Genomic DNA, 18,026 nt, shown 5'->3' on the forward strand with positions numbered 1-18,026 from the left:
TCCCAGAAATCTACAAGATTTTTGGGAGGATCCTTACAAAATGGATATGGATAGGTTAGGTAAAAACATAGAAAAATACAGCACAGAACAGGCCCTTTGGCCCACGATGTAAGTGAGCCAAAATTTGGCAGATGGAATTTAACTTGGATAAGTGGGAGGTTACAATTTTGCTTCATTGTAGAGGGATCTGGGTGTCCTCATGCATGAATCGCAGAAAATTAGTATGCAAGTGCAGCAGGTAATAAGGAAGGGAAATGGAATTTTGGCCTTCATTGCTAACGGAATAAAATATAAAATTAGGGAAGTGATGTTGCAACTGTATAGGGCATTGGTGAGACCACATCTGGAGTACTGCACACAGTTTTGGTCCCATTACTTGAAGGACGTAAATGCATTAGAGGCTGTTCAGAGAAGTTTCACTAGATTGACTCCAGGGATGAAGGACTTTTTTTCATGGAAGAGAGATTGAGCAATTTAGGCCTATTCTCGCTGGAGTTTAGAAGATAGAGAGATCTGATTGAGGTATATAAGATACTAAAGAGGTTTGACAGGGTAAACGTAGAGCAGGTGTTTTCCCTTTTTGGACATTCTTGGATGAGAGGCCATAGTTTTAGGCTAAGGGCAGGAAGATTTAAAACAGAAATGAGGTGGAATTCCTTCACGCAATGGATGTGAATCTGGAACTCTCTATCTTGGAGTGCAGAGGATGCCGGAACACGAAACAAATTTGAGGAGATAGATAGGTATTTAATTAGTAGCGGGATGAAGGGTTATGGGGAGTGGGCAGGAAGGTGGTGATAAGATCAGCCATGATCGTATTGAATGGTACGAGCAAGCTCGAGGGGCTGAATTACCTACTCCTGCTCCTGGTTCTTGAGTTATGTTCTTATGAATTCATACAAAACACGTGCAATTTAGTGGCTGGGGAAACTTTTCATGGTGAAACCTGCCATCACCTGATAATGCAGCAAGTACAGTTGGCCTATAAAAGAGCCTCCTGGTCAGATATGGAGGCTTTTGCATCACAGCCACAAATTTCCTGTCTTAACTACATTGCTATTGACTTGAGAGCACAAAGGTAGTTTTTCAAAATTGAGTTTTACTCACATTACATTGATTTCACTTTATTCATGTATGCTAGCTATATCTTTATTAGTTGAGACCAGCTTAGTCACAGAGCTCAATGTACTGGCATGCCTCATGGTCACTCTTTTGTTATAGTAGAGTTAGGGACATTTCTTTCATTGTGGAAGAAACATTGTTGTGTTTTTAGTTCACTCTTTTTATTTAGTGTTCAATGTAGTATCCATTGCTGTACTCACCACTCTGTGCGACATGGCTCAACCTCTCAGCTCATCCCTTTTATCGTAAAGGAGAATTTCCAAGATCACGCTCAGCTTGGATAACTGAAATGTCCCCACCACCTACACCCCTCTACCATACTCAGGTCTCTAGGCCCTTTGCTGTTCCACTCCAAGGTGACTGCACTCCACAAACCCCTCACCACTGATTTACCTTGCCAGTCCTGAGCCTCCATGCAAGAGTCCTGCTCTCCTCGTTTGTGCTGTAGAGTTAAAGCAAGAAAACTGCTGACTTCTTATAACTGCACAAAGCTAACTTGTACATACCGGGCGTGATTCTCCACTCCCACGCCGGTTGGGAGAATCGCCTGGGCCGCTGAAATTTCCGGGGACGCCGGTCCGACGCCCTCCCGCGATTCTCCCAAGCGGCGTGAACGGGCCGGTCGAGTTTCGCGGGCCGCAGATCGGAGAATCGCCGGAGATACCCAAAATGGCGATTCTCCGGCACCCCTGCTATTCTCAGGCCCAGATGGGCCGAAGTCCCGACGGCGTGACCCCAGTGCACGCCGTCGCCGTTCGCACCTGCTATTACGCTGAGCAGGGAGGAGGTGAGATACTGTAGCGCAGCGCCCGGAGACCGGGTCGGCTTCCCTGAGAAGGCTGCGGCCAAAGGGGGGGGGTGGGGGAGAGTGTGCAGGTGGGGGGGGGGGGGGGGGGGCGGGAGAGTGTGCAGGTGGGGGGGGGTGAGGGAGCGGAGTGCAGGTGGGAGGGGGGGTGAGGGAGAGTGTGCAGGTGGGAAGGGTGAGGGAGAGTGTGCAGGTGGGGGGGGGGGTGAGGGAGCGGAGTGCAGGTGGGAGGGGGGGTGAGGGAGAGTGTGCAGGTGGGGGGAGTGAGGGAGCGGAGTGCAGGTGGGAGGGGGGTGAGGGAGAGTGTGCAGGTGGGGGGGTGAGGGAGCGGAGTGCAGGTGGGAGGGGGGGTGAGTGAGAGTGTGCAGGTGGGGGGGTGAGGGAGAGTGTGCAGGTGGGGGGGTGAGGGAGAGTGTGCAGGTGGGGGGGGTGAGGGAGAGTGTGCAGGTGGGGGGTGGGTGAGGGAGCGGAGTGCAGGTGGGAGGGGCGTGAGTGAGAGTGTGCAGGTGGGGGGGGTGAGGGAGAGTGTGCAGGTGGGAGGGGTGGGAGAGTGTGCTGGTGGGGGGGGTGAGGGAGCAGACTGCAGGTGGGAGGGGGGGTGAGGGAGAGTGTGCAGGTGGGGAGGGTGAGGGAGTGTGTGCAGGTGGGAGGGGGGTGAGGGAGAGTGTGCAGGTGGGGGATGAGGGAGAGTGTGCAGGTGGGGGGGGGAGAAAGAGTGTGGATGGTATCGTCCATCCGCGGATGCCACATGTCAGCCGACCTGATATGGCAGGACGGTGACGAGGACACGGCCGCAGGGTGCGTGTGGCTGATGGGCACAGGCGAGTGGCACACTGGTGAGCAGTATGGTGTGTAGTGACCGTTGGGCACAGACAGTGACCAGGTGTTAGGCTGGCTGCGTGTCTGCAGCGCGACCAGGCCACCAGGGCACACAGGTATCCCATGCAACCCGGCTGACAAGGTGTGGAAGAACCTCCGTGTAACATGTCGTTTCTCTGCCCCCCACCACCCTCCTGCAGATCACCATGTATGCCAACCAGACAGCAATGTTCACTGCCGTGGTTGGAGCAGCAGTTCTGGAGTTTGCCATCCGGCAGCATAGAGTCGGACGGCCCACAGTGGCTGCAGATGCAGCGGTCGCCGGTGCAGTAGAGGGGATGGCCGCGGAGTGGCCCATCGTCGACGCACAGGCCGCAGGCGCTCAGGACCCGAATATACAGGGGGATGCCGAGGGGAACATTGACCGCCAGACGGCGAGGAATGCAGAGGAAGTGCTTTGGGCGGGGGGGGGGGGGGGGGGGGCAGGAGGAGGAGGAGGAGCAGATGGAGCACGAGGATCCACTGATGGTGGTGCCAGGGCGCCACAGGCATCCAGCAAGGCCTAGGGTGTACCGTGACAGAATGTCGTTCGAGGCCCTAACGGACGTCACATGCAGGAGGAGACTACGGTTCAGCAGGGAGACGGTCGCACATATATGCCAGCTCGTGGCGCACCTCGCACCATGTGGAATGGGAGGAGGACACGCGATACCAGTCTCCGTCAAGGTGACGGTGGCCCTAAACTTTTACGCTACCGGTTCCTTCCAGGCGCTGAGCGGGGACCTATCCGGGATCTCACAGGCATCGGTCCATAGGTGCATCAGGGCCGTCACCGTGCCTTGTACGCCATCGCGGACAGGTACATTCAATTAACCGAGGACCAAGCACAGCAGGAAGCGCGGGCACGTGGATTCGCCAAGGTGATACCGATGATACCGGGATACCGATGGTCCAGGGTGTCATCGATGGTGTGCACATCCCCATGCGCCCACCTGCAGACAGCAGGGACGTGTTCATGAACAGGAAGGGCGCGTACTCCATGAACATTCAGGTGGTGTGCGACCCCCACATGAAGATCATGCACGTGTGTGCAAAGTACCCCGGCAGTGTGCATGACGCCTACATTCTAGCACAGTCGTTCATCCCCGCAATGTTTGATGGATGACCCCCCCGGCTGAGGGACTGGTTGCTGGGCGACAAGGGCTATCCATTGAGGTCATGGCTGCTGACGCCAATACGGAGGCCTCACACCAACGCTGAGAGACTATACAACGAGGCACATGCAGCAACCAGGGGTGTGGTGGAGCGGTGCTTCGGGCTGCTGAAGATGCGCTTCAGATGCCTGGACCGATCAGGAGGGGCCCTGCAGTACCGGCCCGACAGGGTCGGTCGCATAGTTGTGGTCTGCTGTGCGCTGCACAACATTGCCATGCAGAGGGGAGATGATCTGGTGGAGGAGCCGGAGGGAGGACCCGACGGCACCGGAGTCAACGCAAACGAGGGGGATGGGGAAGAGGAGGATGCAGAGGATGAGGATGATGGGGCGCATCAGGGTGGGGGGAGAGGCGCAGGACGCAGACACTGCCCGGCTGCTCGTTACGCCCAGGAGGCTGCGCAACGGCACCGCTGGGGACAGCGGGCACGCGACGCGTTGGTGGCCGCACGGTTCACACACTGTGGGGGTGGGATTCGCTGAACACTGCCACTTGCACCGTCAGTCCTGCACACGGGCACCACACACCAAACCCCCCCCCCGCACCGCGTTCACATCAACAATTCCACATCACCTTACCACTGCGGCACTACGGGATTGCACAACATTGATGATTGGGTAAGCGGGTGTGAACAATGCCATGTTGAATGATGACAGTCCACTCTGCGATGAGCTGTGAGCTGAGATTCGCCAGCCGAGGTCTATAGCTATAGCTGAACCATGCACTCCGGTGGTCACAGCCTTCCTGACGGATATTTCACCACATGCCCGTGTGGGGTGGCTGGCGTCGGTGTACCGAGGACAACGGTGTCCGATTATGGGGCGGGGGGGGGGGGAGAAGGGTCACCACATCTTGAACGGCTCGTATACCACGACGCCAATCGGGCACCCTCCCGCCTCCTGATTGGCTGGAAGCTTTTACCTTGCTATTAATGATGGATTTTAATTGACTTCCGGTGGTGGCCATGGCATGAGTGGTCACACACAGGACGGCTCTGGCTCAAAGGTGTTTGTTTTGGCCTTTTTCATCATGCTTTGGGTAGATTGGGCAGAAAGGTGGCGCAGAAAGTGCAAGGGAAGAAGTTCTTCCCTGCATTGGCATGTTTGTTGGCAAACAGACCCAGTAGAAGACAGTGCGGGACCTAGGTACGGAGGTGGAGGAGACTCATGGCGCAGCAGCAATTGTGAAAATGGCGGAGGAGGAATGGTCGGCGGTGGCAGGAAAGCCTTTGATGGAGCAATTGATGAGCTTCATCATTGATGATTTTTGGCCCCAGAAGAAAGAGTGACTGGTCGAAGGCGATTGAGGGAGCAGTGGTCCCCATTCACGGGTCTCGGGATGGGGTGGAAAAATGCCTCGAGGCAAAAGGGGCGATCATCCGGGAGGTGAAAAAGGTTGTGTCCGGCCAAACTGACCGGATTGTGTCTTTGGAGGTGGGGGATCCTGGGGGATCTATGCACGTCATTGTCATTGAAGATGGAGGAGCAGGAGAACAGGTCCAGACAACGGATTATGGGGCTGCCGGAAGATGTGGAGGGAGCGGCACGAAGTATGTGTTGAGGATGTTGGGCAGGTTGGTGGAGGACAAGGTGCTGGACATGGCCCCAGAGGTAGACCAGGCCCATTGGTCCTTGAAGCAGAAGCCGAGAGTAGGAGAGCCGCTGCGGGCGGTGATTGTGCGGATGCACAGTTTTTTAGACAAGGAGAAGATCCTGAGGTGGGCCAGGGCGAAGTGAGTCTGAATGGGAGACAATCGAATCCAGATTTACCAGGACATTGGCGCGAAGCTGACAAAAAGGCGAGCAGGTTTCAACAAGGTCAAGGTGGTACTGAACAGACGACAGATTTGGTTCAGGGTGGTGTTACCCGCTGGGTAACTCATGATGTCCAGGAATATTTGAGATGCCCGAGGAGGCGAATTACTTTATCAGCGAGCATAAACTGGGGAGAGCTGAGGGGAAGTGTGGGATGGAGGAGTTAATTCTGTGATAGTTGGGATTTGCCGTTGTTTTGGGTTGCCGGTGGAGACGCGGGGGGGGGGGGGGGGGTTTTTGGAAGTTGTAAGTTTGTAAGGGGGGTGGATTGCTCTCCCTCCCACCTTTGTTTTTTGGGGAGGATGTTTTTTGGTGTTTTTCCATGGAAGGGGTGTGTTTGAGGGGGCCCTTTGGAGTGTGTTGATGGCTTTGATGGTTTTTAGGGAGGTTGGGGGCCTGTTGCGCAGGCTAAGGTGAAATTGGGGCTGTTTAGCACAGGGCTAAATTGCTGGCTTTGAAAGCAGACCAAGGCAGGCCAGCAGCACGGTTCAATTCATAGAATTTACAGTGCAGAAGGAGGCCATTCGGCCCATCGAGTCTGCGCCGGCTCTTGGAAAGAGCACCCTATCCGAGGTCCACATCTCTACCCTATCCCCATAACCCAGTAACCCCACCCAACACTAATGGCAATTTTGGACACTAAGGGCAATTTAGAATGGCCAATCCACCTAACCTGCACATCTTTGGACTGTGGGAGGAAACCGGAGCACCCGGAGGAAACCCACGCACACACGGGGAGGATGTGCAGACTCCGCACAGCCAGTGACCCAAGCCGGAATCGAACCTGGGACCCTGGAGCTGTGAAGCAATTGTGCTATCCACAAGGCTACCGTGCTGCCCTTCCCGTAACAGCCTCCCCGAACAGGCGCTGGAATGTGGCGACTAGGGGCTTTTCACAGTAACTTCATTGAAGCCTACTTGTGATAATAAGCGATTTTCATTTTTTTTTCAATTGGTAGGGGGAGGGGTATATAAATAGGCTTTCAGGTGGGAGTTGCCACACTGACAAGTAATGCTAGTGAATGGGAGTGTGGTGGGAGAAGGATTGGGGAGGGGAGATGAAGGGAAAGCGATGTGGAAGATTTGGAGGATGAGCATGGTCATGGGTGGGGTGGGGGACCATCTTGGATTGGCCCAGAGTGGTTTTGGGGATGGCTGAGTCAAAGATAGGCAATGAAGGATCTTAGAGGGGGTGGAGTGTAAGCCTCCGGTAGGAATTGTGACATAGAATGTCTGCGGGTTAAACGGCCCGTTCAAGAGGTTTTTACACACCTGGAGAGTTTGAGGAGAGGTGATTTTCTTGCAGGAGCCGCATCTCCAGCTGATGGACCAGGTTAGGCTGAGGAATGAATGGGTGGGACAGGTATTTCACTCAGGGTTTCCCGAAAAAGGGGACGGACCCACTGGAGTGTGGGTCCTGCAGGCCCATTTCTTTGTTGAGCATGGATGTGAAAGTATTGGTGAGGTTTGGTGTGTAGGTTGGTGGATGGGTGCCAGAAGTGGTCTCTGAGGATCAAGCGGGTTTGTGTAGTGTAGGCAGCTCTTCAGTAACTTTAGGAGGCTGCTGAATGTAGTTATGACTCCGTTAGGGGGGCAGGCACCAGAGGTTTTTGTGTCCATGGATGCGGAGAAGGCTTTTGACCAGGTAGAATGTAGGTATTGGTTTGAAATAAGGACATGACATAACAACTAGGAGCAGGAGTAGGCCATCTGATCCCTCGAGCCTGCTCTGCCATTGAATAAGATCATGGCTGATCTTTTTGTGGACTCAGCCCTGAAGTGTTGGGTACTCTGCTACACAGTTGCGAATGGTACAACTTAGTTTTATTTCAAACATCTATTTACAGTGGTAAACTGTTTACTGAGATTCAATATCATGACATCCCCCTTTTTTACAAGAACATGTGCCTACGTGATCATAAATAGAGATGTGTACTGAGTGTAGCTAAATGTGTGTGTGTGCATTATTTACAGCATCTACATGGGGCTAAACTATATACAAGGGGCGATGTCGGGTGCAACATAACAACAAGGTTGTACCATAAACAAAGAACGGGGAAATGTTGAACGACAAAACAAATTCCTGTAACGATAAGAACAGAAACATATTAACACTGGTAGTATGAGTTCAATGTACAAACAGTCTCATAAGTCCAGTCTAGTAAGTGGGCGACGAATTCGGGTTGACCGTTAAGGTGGCACACCATTCATCACCCGGATTGACAGTGTTAACTTGCATCGGCTGGTGGGTCCTAGCTGGAGACATGCAATGACTGCAACACGTAAGGCGTCCCGGTCATCTGTGTCACTGGTCTGGATACTGCCTGGGCACGACTCCTAGTAAGGAGGCTGAATGGTCCGCATGTCCTTGCGAGGTTGTCGGAGTTTTGGAACATTGGCAGGTTGAGCTGCTCGTAGTGGCCCACCTTGCCATAGCGGAGGCATTGTCGGGTTCTTGCGGGACATTGGCGCTTTAAATGTGCGGCTCCACAGTTGCCGCACGTCGTGACAGCATGGCGTTCATTGCGCCACTGCGCATGCGCAGTTCGGTCTTGCGTCGAGCGCTCCTGCGCATCACGCTCCTCAGTGTTGCCGTCGCTTTTGCCGCGCACAAGCGCGGGAGGCCTCGAAAAGTGCGCAAAATGGCTGCCCTCGTCCGGGCCGCGGGCCAGGAGGAATTCGATCGCCCACACCCATTCGGCCTCATAGGACGCCTGACTCGCCGATCCGGCTGCGTAGGACCCGCGCCGCGCCGATTCGGCCGCGTGAAATTGGGTATAGCGGCTAGTCGCGTTTTCATGCAGGACACAGGCTTCGATTGCGGAGGCTAAGGTGAGGCCTTTTATTTTTAAGAGCTGCTGGCGTAGGATGTCCGAGGTGACCCCAAAAACGATCTGGTCCCGAATCATGGAATCGGAGGTGGTGTCGTAACCGCAGGACTGCGCGAGGATACGGAGATGCGTAAGGAATGACTGAAATGGCTCATCCTTACCTTGCAGGCGCTACTGGAAGAGATACGTCTCGAAGCTCTCGTTGACCTCAACATTGAAGTGTTGGTCGAGCTTGAGAAGGACCGTCTTGTATTTGGTCTTGTCCTCACCTTCCGCGAACACCAGGGAGTTGTAGACATGGATGGCGTGTTGACCTGCCGTGGTGAGGAGGATGGTGATCTTTCTGGTGTATGAGGTGCTCTCCTTTTCATTGGCTTCCAGAAAGAGCTGGAAGCGTTGTTTGAACAGCTTCCAATTAACGCCGAGGTTTCCAGCGACTTGCTGCGGTGTGTTGACTGTGTCCATGGCGCAGGATGGCAGATTCCGGAGGATATGTAGGAGGTACCACAGTTACTCCTGGTACTATGAAGTGTTGGGTACTCTGCTACACAGACGAACCAACACGGTTGCGAATGGTACAACTCAGTTTTATTTCAAACATCTATTTACAGTGGTAAACTGTTTACTGAGATTCGATCATAAGCCTTGAATCTGTGGGCCTATTCCTAATTCTATCTTGTAGTGGCACTCAGCACATGGTGGATGTCTGAGTGGCTTGCTATGAGCTCTGTGCCCTGAGCTGTCGCCTGCTCGAGTGCGCAGGAAGTGTTGTGTTCCCTGTTTTGTACTGTGTATGCTCTTGCCTGTGATTGGCTGTTGTGTTGTGTGTGTGTTGATTGGTCCGTTGATCTGTCCATCAGTATGTATGTACGTATGTGCTATAATGTTTACCTGAATATCATGATAAGCCCCACTTAACCGACCACTCACCATAACCCTTAATTCCTTTACTATCTTTGCCTTAAAAACATTCAACAAGGTGGCCTCAACTGCTTCACAGGGCAGGGAATTCCACAGATTTACAACCCTTTGGGTAAAGAAGTTCTTTCTCACCTCAGTCCTAAATCTGCTCCTGCTTATTTAGAGACTATGCCCCCCAAGTTCTAGTTTCACCTCCCTGCTTCTGTCTTAACTATTCCCTTCATAATTTTATATGTTTCTGTAAGATCCCCCCCTCATTCTTTGGAATTCCAATGAGTATAGTCCCAGTCTACTTAGTCTCTCCTCATAAGCCAATCCTATCAACTCCAGAATCAAACCAGTGAATTTCCTCTGCACCCCTCCAGTGCCAATACATCCGGTCTCAAGTAATGAGACTAAAACTGTACACAGTACTCCAGGTGTAGCCTCACCAGCACCCTATACAGCTGCAACATAAGATCCCTGTTTTTAAACTCCATCCCTCTAGCAATGAAGGACAGCATTCCATTTGCCTTTCTAATTACCTGCAAACAAATTTTTTTGTGGTCCATGCACAAGGACACCCTGGTCCCTCTGCATAACAGCATGCTGTAATTTTTTACCATTTAAATAATGTTCCTATCAAAATGGATGACCTCACATTTATCAACATTGTACTCCATCTGCCAGACCCTTGCCCACTCACTTAAACTATCTATATCCCTCTGCAGACTTTCAGTGTCCTCTGTACACTTTGCTCTACCACTCATCTTGGTGTCATCTGCGAACTTTGACACATTACACTTAGTCCCCAACTCCAAATCATCTATGTCAATTGTAAACATTTTACAATTCTGGGTAGGTTTGGCTGTTGGGCCAAAGTTTGTGGCATGGATTTGTCTTTTGTATGCAAGCCCTGTGGCTGGTGTGCGTACGAATGAGACGAGTCCAGGGTATTTTGGTTTGCATAGGAAAGCAAGTCTGGGGTGCCGGCTGTCACCGTTGTTATTTAAGTTGGAGTTTGAACCATTGGCGATGTCCCTCCGAGGCTTGACCGAGTGGCGAAGAATTGTGAGGGGGAGGGCAGGGAGCACAAGGTATCGCTCTATGCAGACGACCTGTTGTTGTTTTTGTCGGATCCGCTGGAAAGTATGGGCAGAATTATGGGTCTGCTGGAGAGATTTGGGACTTTCTCCGGGTGTAGGTTGAACGTAGGGAAGAGCGAGGTGCTTCCGGTGAATGCAGCGAATAGGGGGCCAATTTAGGGCACCACCGTTTAAGGTGGCAAGAGAGCAGTTCAGGTATTTGAGGATCCAGGTGACGCTATAGTGGGCCACGATGCACAGATGGAACTTGACAGTGTTAGTGGAAGAGGTGAAGGGGATCTCAAGAAGTGGGATCTTTGCACTTGATGTTGGCAGGGTAGGTGCAGATGGTAAAGATGAATCTGCTACCAAGGTTCCTGTTTGTCTTTCAGACCCTCCCGATCATCCTCCCTAAGGCCTTTCTCCGTAGGGTGAAAGTGCTGATTTTGGAGCTACAGGGGCAGAAAGAGAATGGGAGTTAGCACTCCTGAACCTGATGCACTCTTACTGGGCTACGGATGTGAAGAAGGTGCGGCGTTGTTGGGAGGGAGCGGGGAGGCGGAGTGGACTAGGTTGGAGGAGGAGTCCTCTAGAGGTTCCAGTTTGAGGGCCCTGATGACGGTCCCATGGTCGTTGGTTCTGGAGAAGTATAAGGAGTCCGGTGGTCTAGTCGACTATCAGGATATGTAACCAGTTGAAGAGGCATTTTAATTGGATAAGATGTTGGTGTTGGTGCCACTGTGTGGGTACCAGAGGGATGTATGGGAAGTGGAGGGTTGTGGACCTGAAGCAGGTTAGGGATGTGTTCTCGGAGGGGAAGTTTGCAGTGCTGAACGAGCTGCGGGAGACGTTTGAGTTTCCAAGGGGTAGCAGCGCATGCATGATTTGGGGGAGGGTAGGATTGGGGACATATTCAGGTGATTGGGAGAGCAGGCAAGGCATTGGTGGTGAGGATAAAGCGTAAGTGGGAGGAGGTGTTGGGGAGGGAGATAGGATGGGGACTATGCTCTGGTGTGAGAGGATGCGGCGGGTGAACTCAATCTCCTCCTGCGCGAGGAGATTGATTCAGTTTAAGGTGGTGCACAGGGTACACATGACTTGGACAAGAATGAGTGGGTTCTTCCAGGGTGTAACAGATGGGTTTGAGAAGTGTGGGCGGGAGCCGGCAAATCATGCTTATGTTTTGGCATTGCGAGAAGCTGGAGAGTTTTGGGAGGCGGAGTTCGGGACGTTATCCAGGATAGCGGGGACCGAAGTCAGGCCGGACCCTATGATGACGACCTTTAGGGTCTGTGAGGAGTTGGGCTGCTGGAGAGGAAGGGGGCTGATGTAGTTGCCTTTGCCTCTCCCGATTGCCCGGCGAACGATCCTTTTGAATTGGAGATCGGATATGCCGCCGGGGTTGGTGGCCTGATTGGCGGATTTGTACGACTTTTTCCGGCTGGAGAATATTAAATTCACTCTGAGGGGGTCAGAAGAGGGCTTTGAAGTGCGGTGGCGGCTGTACATTACTTTATTTGAGGTGCTGTGTTCCTCACCAGAGGGGTGGGAGGGGAGGTGGGGGTCTGTAAAACATGCTGTGTTGGATTGTGTATTTTTTTGATATTGTGCATGTGTGGAATAAGATATATATTTTTTAAAAGATGGATTTTGGTTGAAGAGGTGGTTGTAACCACAAGAGTGAAAGCAGGTTGCAACAAACAGGATAATCGGTAAATATATAAACGCTAGATACCAACGGTGAGACTGCTTATAGACAAAAGAAAAGAGGAAAGGACAAAATAAATGAAAGAAAAGTTGCATTTTCCTGCATTTACTCACAATGTCTCATAATGCTTTGCAACTGTGTTGAAATGCAGTCAATCGTGTTATGCATCTATATCCTGGAAGCCAACTTCCGCAGAGTAAGGTCTTATAAAAAGCGAACGAATAACCAAATAATCTGATTTCCTGGTGTTGGCCAGAAGAACAGGCAGTTGGTTCACTGAATAATGCTTTGAGATCAGTCATTTTGAGTTTTGCAGCAGACAAGAAAGGCAATTATGTTTGTTCTTTACCAGAGCAAGCCAGAATGAATCCCACTGCCCTACTCTCTATCCATAATCCATAAATGGGGGCAGCACGGTAGCATAGTGGTTAGCACTATGGCCTCACAGCGCCAGGGTCCCAGGTTCGATTCCCGCTTGGGTGACTGTCTGTGTGGAGTCTGCATGTTCTCCCCGTGTCTGCGTGGGTTTCCTCCGGGTGCTCCCCTTTCCTCCCACAGTCCAAAGATGTGCAGGTTAGGTGGATTGGCCATGCTAAAATTGCCCTTGGGTTAGATGGGGTTGCAGGGTTACGGGGATAGGGTGAAGGTGTAGGCTTAAGTAGGGTGCTCTTGGGGGGCAGCACGGTGGCACAGTGTTAGCACTGCAGTCTCACGGCGTTGAGGTCACAGGTTCGATCCCGGCTCTGGGTCACTGTCCGTGTGGAGTTTGCACATTCTCCCCGTGTCTACGTGGGCTTTGCCCCCACAATCCAAACATGCTAAATTGCCCCTTAATTGGATAAAATGAATTGGGTACTCTAAATTTTTATTTTTTTTAAATGTAGGGTGCTCTTTCCAAGAGCTGGTGCAGACTAGATGGGCCGAATGGCCTCCTGCACTGGATATCTAATGGAGAGATTCCTCCTCTCCATTAGATATCCAGTTTCCCATAAAGAATGCATTGCATTACATAGGAAAAAGGACTTAAAAAACACCCATTTGGTCCAATCATTCCATGCTAACGTTGATTGAATGGCCTCATTCACATGGCAAAACACCCAACAAACGTCCAAAGAAATGTTTTCCTAATCCCCCTTCTCTTATTTAATGTATTAATAATCGTCAGAAATTTTGGAACCTCTGTTAAATATCCTCGCGGTACCTGTGGACTATTGGAAAGAATCCCAAAATCTACATTTTCTGTTTCTCTCTATTCATTTGTGGATTGGAGTGTTGTTGGCAAGGCCAGCACATTTATTGCCCATCTCAATTGCCTTGAAGAGGTGATAGTGAGCCACTTTCTTGAAACGCTGCAATCTATGTGGTGTCGATATCTCTCCACAGTGCTTCTGTTAGGCGGTGAGTTCCAGAATTTTGACCCAGCAACAATAAAGGAACAATAATATATTTCTAATTCAGAAAGAAGTGTTATCTTCTCTGGACTGTCTGCTTTGATTTTTGTGCTCAAGTTCTGGAGTGGAATTTGGACCCAAAACATTCCGACTCGAGGCAAGAGTGCTACCAACCACGTTACTTCTCAGAAATATTATAAAAATTAATTCTAGTTTGAATACAGACTCTTGTTAATTTTAAATGTCAGTCTTAATAATACTGATGCAGATAAACCCATTTGGCCATATTGGTTATTAAACTAATAATTTAGTTGTAACTTCTTATCTGAAGCATCAAAATTACATTATCAAACAAAACTTGAAATGAAAATGAAAATCGCTTATTGTCACAAGTAGGCTTTAATGAAGTTACTGCGAAAAGCCCCTAGTCGCCACATTCCGGCGCCTGTTCGAGGAGGCTGGTACGGGAATTGAACCGTGCTGCTGGCCTGCCTTGGTCTGCTTTCAAAGCCAGCGATTTAGCCCTGTGCTAAACCAGCCCCTGTTTTAAGTTTTAAATATTAAAGCTTAATATTTTAGAATAAATATAATTATGCCTTTTATAATAATCATATTTGCCATTGTCCTCAAAATGTGAAAAGTTGATTAATTGACCTTTGCATTACTTGGAATGTCAAAGCACATAACTGTAGAGTCACAAAAAAATAATTGCTAACTGATTGCTAATTCAATCTGTTGGAAAATTGAGTTAAAATATAGAAAAGCGGCAAAGGTTGTAAAATAGTTGTGCCTTACATGTGATGTATGCATTGTTAGAAGAATCATATTCTGAAACTAGTTTGGCATTTTAAAGTTTATCTGACCTAATTTTGCTATCAATCTTTTGCATCTGTTTAGATATGGAGTGTGAATAGTAATCAATGTTTTGTCTGCTTTGTTAACTCTTTCCCTTCTAATATAACAGCTGACAAATATTTTATTTTATGATAAGTGGTTTGAAGGTTAATTAAATGAACTTCTGCTGTAATTTTTCTTAATTCTTAAGTGAATGTAACACAGGATGACTTTTCTGCTAAATGATTACAATTGAACATGCAATTCTAAAAAAATCTAATGTAATGGATACCTCATTTTGTAATTACAGTCAGTACAAGCTCTCTTTCATTGGAAGGGGGCTTGCCAAACGCATTCTTTTATTTCCCCTTGTGAAAACTAATAAAGACGTACAATAGAGAGCATAATTGTAAGTTGTATAACGCCCTTAGGGGGTGAATTTTCCTGACAACTGCTTCACAAAGTAAATGTCAGACTTGTCAAAACTGTCACATGAAAATGACCCATGTAGCCATGGTCTCTTTTTCCCTGGAGAATAAATAGCTGTCTTAGCTTTTCAGTTGCATTGTCAAAACCTACAATCTATTATAAATGTTTTATATCTGCCTATAAAGCAACTGGTGCAAGGCTTAACTATTCAAAATCTCATGTTTTACAGTAGGGTGAGGTCTTTCATTCAGAAGATCACCAAAAGCCCACGATTGTCTGAGGACACCATGTCATCCATTAGCAATGACACCAAAGTATAAACTGCTGATGGACAATGTGAAAGTCAGTCTTCGGCTGAACTACAGTAGACCTTGTCTGCAGTCCTACATTGGTGGAAAGAGTACATTAACTTTATCCCAGCAAGAGACATGATTTAGAAAGATCCTTTTTTCCATTCATCTGATTTTTCTATTCGTTGGGCCACAGTAACCAGATTGTGATATGCCTCAGCAATTAAGAAGACGAATTGCAAAATATACAGCATGTCAATCAGCATCTGATTGAGTAAAAGATAAATTACCGTTTCAATATTACCTGACTTCCCTTCTTAGTCTTAGCTTGCTTACTTTGAATTTGTTTCCCCTGATATTTGTGAAGAGCTGAGTCACTGATTCTGCTTCGGCTGTTTGTGCATTTCTTAAAAGCTCACCACGCCACCATTTATTGAATCCTGTAAAAATAAAATAGTAACCAAATGTATTTTGAAACCCCTTGAAAATTGATAGCTGTTGTGTTCTTAAGAAGTAAATGTGGTATAGCTAATTGAATTTCAAGCAATCATTGCCAAAGAACATTATGACACTGCTTAATTTAAACAATTGGCTTATAATAGATGCACAATGACTGGTGGCAGAACTTGAGTTATGGAAGATCGCTAGTATGCTGCTGTCTGATGTGATCTTTTTCTCCTATTTTAGACTTGACTGAATTTCAGATAACATATGGTGCTACCAGTAATTGGAAAATTGGCAGGCTTGTCAGGAAGCTTTGGTGGATAGTGCATGAAATACAACTCAGAGGCATAAAACGTCTGTAAAATAAGATTCATAGCCACTTGAGCTGACTGAAGTAACTGACTGCAGAATAGAAGAACATTTTGTCACCAAAACTACTTGGTACTATTAATTTTGAGGTTGTTGATGAAACTGTTGTAAATTTTATTTTCATATATTAAATAGTAATTTAATTGAACTCTTTAAATGAACCTCAGACTGCTTTATAAAGGGCAGAATTGGTCTTTGATGATTGCTATGATCCCAATTAATGCTATTACAGGACAAATCAGATCCCAGAATGGAATATGGCTTGATAGATGATAGTTTTTTAAATATTTTTTTAAACTGGAGGGTATTTACGAAACAGATTCACAGGAGTCTGCTATCGACTTTTTAAACCAAAATTTATTAAACAAGAAATATTAACTATATTACACTCGACCACAAAAGGTTGGAAAGTTTTCAACACAAATATTTTGTTTAAATGATTCAAACTCATGCTGTCCCTTTTAACCCAGACCCAACACTCCAGTGAAGAGGTATCATTATTTTCACACAAGGGTAGAGCTGGTTCAGTTGCAAAGAGGTTTATTTTCCAGCAGACTTTTGAATATTCACTTGAAGTCCTTCCACAATTGCCATCTCCTCTGAGATCCAGAAAACTCAGTTTAAATTCACCATTACTTTAACTGTAGAGCAATATGTATGAGTTCATTAAATTTATTTGCAGTCTGGCATCATTTTAAGCTACAGAGTTTCTCAGACCTTTCTTTCTTTCTATACTCTATGGTATATACGTACCAACTAAAAGTAAAACTGTTTTTCTTGTCTTTCCATGTCTCTGTAAGGGTCTTTTCTCTGATCCCCTGGCAACAGCACAGTTTTTGCTTTTTGAATTTGTTTTGACTTGCCTAAACTGATAACCCCTTCATAACCCATCTCTTCATTTCAAAAGTCGTAAAACCTAATTAAAAACGCATGTACACAGACAGAGTCTGGAGACTTCCTGGCTCCATCTCAAAAAAAACTCGATAATTAAATCAAACCCAGGTTTCACCTTGTTCCTAAAACCCACAAATATAAATATACCTGATTTAAAACTATATCTACTTCTTAGCATTATGCTTTTGTTACACAAACAGTAAACTGTCATTTCAGTTCAGTGTGAAACTCCCTTGTGATATAATTCTGATAGATGTACTGGATCAAAATGCTACTTGTATTTAAATAAAAGAACGATTGGACTGTATATTTACAACTAACACCAAAACTTCAATATGATGAATATAAATTTCAGAATTTTGAATGTGTATTCAAATTTTATAATTGAGTTCAGCAAAAAATGATTTATAACATTGCTGAAAGTTAATGTTGCCATTGTGAAGAATGAGAAAGATTCATTTTTAAAAAAAGGCTTGTTTTTCATAGGAAGATGAAGAGGAACTTGAGGAAGACGAAGACTGTGAAGAAGAAAATATTTTGGAAGAAAATGACTTTACCCCAGTAAATGAGTAAGATAATTGTATAACAGCACCATATTGAAATGATAAATGCCTCATGTTGAGATCTACCTTTAAAAATAGTGGTATGTCTGCTTTGATCTTCAATACAGTTGTATTAATCCAATGCCTGTGAACCTGTTAATAAATACCTCAAAAAATGTTTTTAAAAATACTGTCTTCTGTGTGTGTATGTATAATTATTTGGTAGTGTTTACTCCAAGAATCAATTTACTTACCATTTTTGACCTCCATATATCAGTAACTGTAACCTAGGCTCAGATTCAAATGCAAACTAGAATGTCTCGTTCAAAACCTACTTTTTAAAAAAATACTCAAATGTGTAGTACTGGAATTCAAAATTATTGCAGGAACTAAGATCTTTAGTACAATGGATCTTCGGGCAGCACGGTAGCATTGTGGATAGCACAATTGCTTCACAGCTCCAGGGTCCCAGGTTCGATTCCGGCTTGGGTCTCTGTCTGTGCGGAGTCTGCACATCCTCCCCGTGTGTGCGTGG

The 18,026-nt window shown here is 47.7% G+C and overlaps 1 protein-coding gene across 3 annotated transcripts in view; it reads left to right on the forward strand.

The window, feature by feature from the left end:
* phf14 (PHD finger protein 14) overlaps window positions 1-17,679 on the forward strand; it is a 362,139-nt gene extending 344,460 nt beyond the window's left edge. For all 3 annotated transcript variants that reach the window (XM_072509115.1, XM_072509117.1, XM_072509116.1), the window contains one exon: window positions 17,436-17,679. In XM_072509115.1, the coding sequence (XP_072365216.1) occupies window positions 17,436-17,522 (87 nt within the window). In that variant the 3' untranslated portion in view covers window positions 17,523-17,679. The remainder of the gene's footprint in view (window positions 1-17,435) is intronic.
* Window positions 17,680-18,026: the final 347 nt, after the last annotated feature.

Source organism: Scyliorhinus torazame, chromosome 6 (assembly GCF_047496885.1).
Source record: "Scyliorhinus torazame isolate Kashiwa2021f chromosome 6, sScyTor2.1, whole genome shotgun sequence".
NCBI lineage: Eukaryota > Metazoa > Chordata > Chondrichthyes > Carcharhiniformes > Scyliorhinidae > Scyliorhinus > Scyliorhinus torazame.